Below are 7,919 nucleotides of genomic sequence, written 5' to 3'. Positions count from 1 at the left end.
CAAAGATTATAACATAATTTTTTATTATTTTTTTTTATTTGGGTAAATATATGAAACATTATAGTGCATTCCTTACATCAATCAAAATATAACTTTCCATTATTTACATTTGTATTCAGTTTCATGATCTCATTTTGTTTAGTTTATCCTCATAAAATTTTCTTTTAGAATACAACTTTTCTTCTCTGAAAATTTGGATGATATTCTTATGGAGATTGGATCTCGGAGATTGGAGCGCAGATGGCGTGCAACTAAACTTGAGGTCTTCCGACAGGCATGGGGAGATAGTCTGACTAAATATAAACAGGCTCTTGTTGCGGCAAAAAACAACAATTTTTCTAGACTAATTGACCTCCATAAAAATAACCCTAAATACTTATTCGACACAGTTGCATTGCTAACCCAGAAGAGGACCTCTCCTAGTAGTTCCCCTTTCTCAGCCGACGAGTTCTTGCGATTCTTCGCAAATAAAGTTGAGCTCATCAGGAAGGAAATAAAGGACACCCTACCGCCAGACAGTTTAAACATGCCGGCCGCCATGACCGCTGCTGGGACTACTTCCATCCTCTGTCCCACTAGTTTCTCCTACTTTGAGGAAGTATCTCTGGACGATCTTACAAAACTTGTCAGTGCAGCAAAACAGACAACATGTCTGCTTGACCCGCTTCCTGGGAAACTTGTTAAAGAATTGTTCCCAATTCTAGCCCCCTCAATCTTAAATATAATTAATCTATCACTCTCATCTGGCACTGTGCCTGCAGCTTTCAAGACTGCAGTGATTCGACCCCTGCTGAAAAAACCAACCCTCGACCGGAGTATTTCCCACTATAGGCCGGTGTCTAACCTCCCATTTCTGTCCAAGATCCTTGAAAGAATTGTAGCACAACAGCTCAATGATCACATGGTCTTGGGTGATCTTTTTGAACCTTTTCAGTCTGGTTTCAGGATGAACCACTCCACTGAATCAGCCCTTGCAAAAGTGACAAATGATCTTCTTCTATCTATGGACTGTGACACATCTACAATATTGTTGTTACTTGATCTCAGTGCTGCTTTCGACACTGTCGATCACTCTATCCTACTGGAACGCCTTCAAACATATATTGGTGTTACTGGTCCGGTACTCTCTTGGTTTAGATCTTATCTTGAGGATCGGACGCATCGTGTCGTTTGTGATGATATGACTTCAGAGTTCTGTGGTGTCACTTGTGGAGTTCCACAAGGTTCAGTGCTCGGCCCTCTTTTGTTTAACATTTACATGTTGCCGCTTGGCGACATCATTCGCAAACATAAGATTAGCTTTCACTCTCATGCGGTTGACACTCAGCTATATGTACCACTAAAGTTAACTGACCTGCACGACTGCTCTAATTTGGAGGCTTGTCTCATTGATATTAAACATTGGATGTCCTGTAATTTTTTACTCTTGAACCCTGATAAAACTGAGATGGTGATCATCGGCCCTGCTAAACAGAGCCGCCTGTTTAAGGACACCACTCTGAGTTTTGATAATAGTATAATTTCCCAAAGTGACTCTGTAAAAAATCTGGGTGTGATATTGGACCCGACTTTATCCTTTCATAAACACATTAAGAATGTTACTAAAACAGCATTTTTTCATCTTCGCAATATTGCGAAGATACGACCTATTCTATCCATTTCTGATGCAGAGACCCTAGTCCATGCATTTGTCACGTCTCGCCTTGACTACTGTAATGTACTGCTTTCTGGTCTTCCAATGGCGAGTCTCAAAAGCTTACAGTTAGTACAAAATGCTGCAGCGCGACTTCTTACAAGGACACGTAAGTGTGACCATATTTCTCCAATACTAGCCAACCTGCACTGGCTCCCAGTTCATTTAAGATGTGACTTTAAGGTACTGCTTCTGGTTTACAAAATATTACATGGGTTGGCACCTTTTTATCTGGTTGACCTAATTGTACCCTATGCTCCGTCTAGAAACCTACGCTCACAACACGCCGGTCTTTTGACTATCCCGAGAGCCAGAAAGAAGTATGCAGGCTCTAGAGCAGGGGTCGGGAACCTTTTTGGCGAAGAGAGCCATGAAGGCCAGATATTTTAAAATGTGTATCTGTGAGAGCCATATACATTTTTTAAACATTGAATACAATAAAATGTGTGCATTTTTATGTAAGACCAACAGTTTTAGATAATGGGCTCTAATTACGTAGACCAGGCACACTACCCCACGCCAATGGGGTGTGGCCAGCACACTTTCGTGAGCAGCGCAGTGTCTAATAATAAATCAAATACTTGTTGCCATTAATACAACTTCTGCTGCTGCATAGTTTTGCACCGTACTCCGTAGACATATTTCATTCTTTTGGCCATCGTCGTCAGAAGGCTTGGTTCTGCAGCTTTAGCTATTTGACTAAAGGAGGAAAGTTTACATTTACATGTTTTTTTGACATCTCAATGACCGAGGTAGACTACAGCATTACCCAGTAATAATCAAGTTTTGGTGTTTGACCTGGAAAATATCATCAGGAAAGATAGATATGGTTGGCCGTATTGCAGCAGAATATTGATGGACGAATTAAAATGCATAAGAAAGTTGTTGATTTTGAATATTATTTTTAACAGTCATTTCTGTGATGGTTTAAAATGTTAGCAAAAATAAATTTTTATTGTGGTAAGAAATGCTTGAGAGCCAGATACAATCATCAAAAGAGCCCTACCTGGCTCCCGAGCCATAGGTTCCCTACCTCTGCTCTAGAGCCTTTTCCATTCGGGCCCCAACGTTGTGGAATGCTCTACCTGTTAATATTAGAGCTGCTACCTCAGTAGAAATGTTCAAGTCCCGACTTAAGACTCATTTCTATACTTTAGCGTTCAGTTAAAAATATTCCCTGCCTGTGTTGACTGCCGCTCCTTCTCTCTCCCATACCGCCCCCCCCGGTGGAGGGGGGGGGTCCAGGAGAGGCTGTTTGGAAGTTGCCTTGACGGAACTGGACATCTGACGTGGCCTACCTTGTGGAGGCGCTGCAGCAGAGGGATGGTGATCAACTCAAGACCCGCGGCTGCCCAACTGTCCTAATGGCATTACATCTTGGACCTGGACTATTATACTCTTTATATTTATACTCTTTATATTTAACTGTCACATGTTACCCTCTCGACATCCATTGCAGCTTGGTCATCCTAGAAGGGGGATTCCCCCATCTGCGGTCCCTTCTCAAGGTTTCTTTTTCTTTAATGGGTTTTGAGTTTTTCCTTGCCCTGATGGGGGTTCAGATCAGGGGATGTCGTTTGTTGTTTAATGTCTATCATCTACTGTTGCCTGCTTGTTAAGCCCTTTGAGGCTCTTTTGTGATTAAGGGCTATATAAATAAACTTGACTTGACTTGACTTGACTTATGAAATTACAGGGACTTTCATTTCTGTTGGTTTTTTTTCCCCAGCTATTTCAATTTCAATTTCTTGTAAATTTTCTTTTAACAATAAAACATTTGGATATTATTGTCATAGTATTTCAACTTTGTAAACATAATTTATTAAAATTACCACTTCAACTTGATAAAAAAAAAGGCTACGATGTGGCCACGATGTGGCCGTTACCCACGGGCAGGCGGGTAATAACTATAAAAGCAATCTCCACCCACTAAATGTACTGCAAAAAAGGTCAGTAAGGATAATTCATATTGCCGCCTACAGAGAACATACTAACTCCTTATTTCTAAAATCTTCAGCTAAAATAATGCATAAGGCTAAAAATAAGCAATTAGCTAAAAATGTCATCCAATACTTCTCTACAAGAGAGGAGAAATATGATCTCAGGGAAGACGTACATTTGAAACACTTCTATGCTAGGACTACGTTATGCTAGCCATAGCATTTCAGTATGTGGAATCAAACTATGGAATGGATTGAGTAAGGAAATCAAACAATACACAACGATGAGCCAATTCAAGAAACAATACAAGCAGTTGATGTTTGCTAAATACAAGGATGAAGAGTCTTGAACCAGTCATGATGTGCTACAGTAAACCTCGGATATATCGGATTCAATTGTTCCCACTGGTTTTGTCAGATATAAGCGAAATCCGTTATATGCGTATACTGGAAAATGTCCGCCACATTCATTACACGGATGCGCAATGCCATGGGGGAACATTCTTTGATCCATGTTCACAGCCAAAGCTGAAGATTATAACATCTTTGTATGAATTACAGACATGTACATGAGCATGTACAACGGAAAAAAAAAAAATTCTCTCTGTAGAAATGCCTTGTTGTTGCTATTAGGGAGGTTTAGAAACCAAACGAGCAACGTAAACGCAAACGATAATGACGTCACAGGCTATTGACAAGTCGGCAAGTTCCCATACATTTCAATAGCATGCGACGTCATTATCGTTTGCACTTACGTTTATCGTATCAAAGATGGATCAAAGGCCACGATGCGGCCATCCGATATATGCGAGGGAAATTGGAACGGGACTGGAGATTTTGTCCGAAATAGGCGAAATCCGTTATAAAAAATCCGATATATGCAATGAATTTTTATTGGAAATGCATTACAGAATTTATTTTTTTTTTTTATCTGTCCGTTGTGAGCGAATTTCCGATATATCCGAGTCCGATATATCCGAGGTTTACTGTATATATGTCACTATATTGATGGTTACTATGGTATACATTATGTCATTGTATGGTCATATCACCTCGTACTTCGGTACATGACAAAAAAATAAAAAAAATAAAAATAATAAAATTAAAAATGTAAAAAATGTAATTAAATTAAAAAAACTTAAGCTATATTAGGAAAGAAGGAAGTGAACAAATGTAACAGTTAGTGATTGTAAAAGTGCCAGATGGAGGGGTAGGATTTAATAAGCTTTGCTTCTTCCTACTCCTTTTGGACATGTGGAACTGTGAACTGATTATGGGATGCATTCAATTGTAATCTGATGCATGTTCAAATGAAAATTAAACATGGTGATGGATGTGTCGCCGGGGCGCGGCCCCTGCTGTTCTGGCGGTTGTGGGAACTGCCTTGGGGCGTGTGGTTTGTCCGCGGCTCCTGGTGGTCTGGGGGTGACGTAGCTGGCACAATCTCTGGTGGGGCCTCCTGCGTGGGGTGGCTGGAGGCCATCGCTGGGGGGGGTTGGCGGGCTGGACTGGCTGACAACTGATGCTGGTGCTTGCCCTAGGGGCGTGGTTGGCGCTACCTCCCTTGGTCAGTCCTAGGTCGTGGGCACCACCGTGCCCTTGAGGGGGCATTCAGCGGTCTCCGGGCAGTGGGGTCCATGCTGCTGGTGGCTGGTGAAGTCTGCGGTGGTGGCTTTGGATTGCTGTGCGGTGGTGGCTGCTGGGGGGACCGGGCTGTGTGTTGGGATGGGGCCTGATCTCGCTCGTAGGGACGGGGGCCTGGGTGGCCCAGGCATTTGGGTGCCTGCTACCACTGGTCTCTATGCTCTGCTGCATCGCATTCCTTGTCTTTGCTCGTCCCCGGTCTTATCTTGGGGCTTGTCGGGGATGGTTCTCCGGTGCGTGGGTGGTGTGCTGCTGTTTCTGGGGGAGGTCAGGCCTCCCGGTGGATGGTGGGGTCCGTTGGTGGCCTAGCGCTGGTCTTCACTCCTCGGCTTTGGTGCTTGGCCTCCCCATGGCTTGGAGCTGTGGCACTTGCTCTCCGGGGGTGAGCTGCTGGCGGGTGTCGGCTGGCGCGGTGGGGTGCCTTGCTGCCCGCCTGCGCCCCTCGAGTGGTCGAGGGGAGTCTGGTGTGCCATCCCTTGGCGGTCTGTGTCTCCCTGGGCTCGGGGCCTGGTTGTGGATCTGGTCCTCCGCCCTATAGCACCCCGGACGCCCCACTCGGGGACGTCCACGGTGTGTGCTTGCGTGTGTGCTTGCGTGTGTGCGTATTGACTGGATGGAGTGTGCGCGTGTGTCTGAGCTATTTTTATGTATTTATTGTTTTAAATACTTACAAATTATTAGTTTTATTATGATTATATGTATATGTGTGTGTGTGTGTGTGTGTGTATGTATAGCTATATAGATATATGGGAGGTGGGCTCTGCGGGGGGTCTGGCGCTGGGCAGTGGGTCCGGGCCTCTTCTGTCCCGGCTGGGGCGGTCCTGCGTCAGTGGTCGGGCCTGGGGTTACCTGGAGCGGGCCGGATTCCGCTTCCTGGGGGTGTGTGGGGGGGCAGCGCCTCCGGACGTGGACGGGCTCCCTTCCCTTGTGCCTGCAGGTGTGTGGCCCTCGATGCCCTTCTGCCCTAGTGGGGTATGGTCTCCTGCCGATCTCGTGGGTGTGGCCCCTTGCTGGTCTCTTTGGGGGGATGCTTCGGGGGCGGGTCTTGGGGAGTCGGCCCTGGCTTTGCCCGCACCCACGGGGCTGGTGGATCTCTGGCGATGAGGGCTTGCCGCCCACCTTTTATTCGGAATCCCCGTTGCCTCCCATGCAACACGGAGAAGAGCACGGCACACGTTCCCCTCTAGTGCCCAAGCCACGCAGCTCCAATGTTCCCTAAAACCCGGCTCCCATGCCAAGCTGCATGACGCCCCAGATTCCTCTAGTGCCCAGGCCACGCAGTCCCAAGGGTTCCCAAACCCCGGCTCCTGTGGCAAGCTGCGTGATGCCCCAGATCCCTCCTGTGCCCAAGCCACACAGCCCCAAGGGTTCCCAAACCCTGGCTCCCATGCCAAACTGCATAATGCCCCAGATTCCTCCTGTGCCCAAATCACGAAGTCCCAAGGGTTCCCAAAACCTGGCTCTCGTGCCAAGCTGCATGACGCCATCAGATGCCTAAACCTTGCGGCTTCAAGCCCCTGCAACCCATGGCTCCCGTGCCTAGCGGCTGGATGCTCCAGAGCCCAAACCCCATCTGAGGCCCTCTGTAGCTCCAGCCGGGGAGGCAGAGAGGATGATTCCTCGATCAGAAACTGCACTCTCCTGCCCAGTCTTCGGGCATCCAGGATGGACCTTACTGTGAATGCCGAGTGGCTGTCAACCTACCGTGTGGGAGGAGGATTCAGGATGGAGGAAGCAACCGGCTTGAGGATGCTGGGGTTTGAGACGTGCATCACGTGCTGAGCGAGACAGCATAAGAAAAAAATGAATGGCTTTGAGGCGGTAGCCCGACAATAGCAATGATATGGCACGACGAGTAATGCAAGCCAGGTGACGTCCATCTAGCGAGTGGACATTCTTGTAACAAGCTCAACAGTGGGAATGTTGAGAAAATTGACCAGTCCGCTGTCAATAAAGTTCTCGTCCGCCCCAGAGTCAGTTAACGCAGTGATGCGACAGCTCCCCCCGCCCAGGACAACGTAGCTTCCACCTGAAGTCGACCCACCAGGGCCAATGATGCAACAGGTGTGGTTGGAGCAGATGATGACAGCTGCTGGGGAGGAGGTGAAACTGGTGAAACTCAAAGCTTGGCTGGCATTCTCTCCCGAGGTGGCACGGTCCCCACATAATATTCCGAGCGACTATAATGATTGTTTTCGCCGCTTCCTCTCTTGGCGTTTCCTCGCTTCTGTTGGGGCCTGGCTGGTGCTGATCGTTGGGCAACACGACGAACGTCGTGCACTGCGTCCTCGCCGTCCTCAATGGGCCGCTGCCGGGGTCAGCCCCGGCAACTTTCGGCCGCTAAACCATGCAGTTTCAGCAGCACTTAAGTTCCCAACGAAATGTGCACTGTTGAATGCGGGGTCAGTTTCGACGTTTATCCTCCAGGACCTCTTCAAATCGCACGGTTTGGATTTATTATTCATCACGGAGACCTGGATTAATGCCGGTGAGTCCGCTGCCTTCTCTGAGCTGGTGCCTCCTGATTGTACCTTCATCAACACGCCAAGAACCACTGGCCATGGAGGAGGTATTGCTATTATTTTAAAAGCGTCTTTGCGCCATAAGCCACTGTCAATGGTGTCTTTCGGCTCATTTGAGGT

At 47.0% G+C, this 7,919-nt stretch overlaps 1 protein-coding gene across 1 annotated transcript; it reads left to right on the top strand.

Moving 5' to 3' along the window:
* The first annotated feature begins 208 nt into the window (after positions 1 to 208).
* Positions 209 to 7,059, top strand: LOC144898485 (uncharacterized). Its single transcript, XM_078790507.1, has 2 exons — positions 209 to 2,013; positions 6,465 to 7,059. The coding sequence occupies exons 1-2, from the start codon at positions 209 to 211 to the stop codon at positions 7,057 to 7,059; spliced, it is 2,400 nt and encodes a 799-aa protein (XP_078646633.1).
* The last annotated feature ends 860 nt before the right edge of the window (positions 7,060 to 7,919 follow it).

Source organism: Doryrhamphus excisus, linkage group LG5, assembly GCF_037039965.1.
Source record: "Doryrhamphus excisus strain RoL-2023G ecotype Guam linkage group LG5, RoL_Dexc_Guam_v1.1, whole genome shotgun sequence".
Taxonomy (NCBI): domain Eukaryota; kingdom Metazoa; phylum Chordata; class Actinopteri; order Syngnathiformes; family Syngnathidae; genus Doryrhamphus; species Doryrhamphus excisus.
This window is presented reverse-complemented; position numbering and strand designations above follow the sequence as displayed.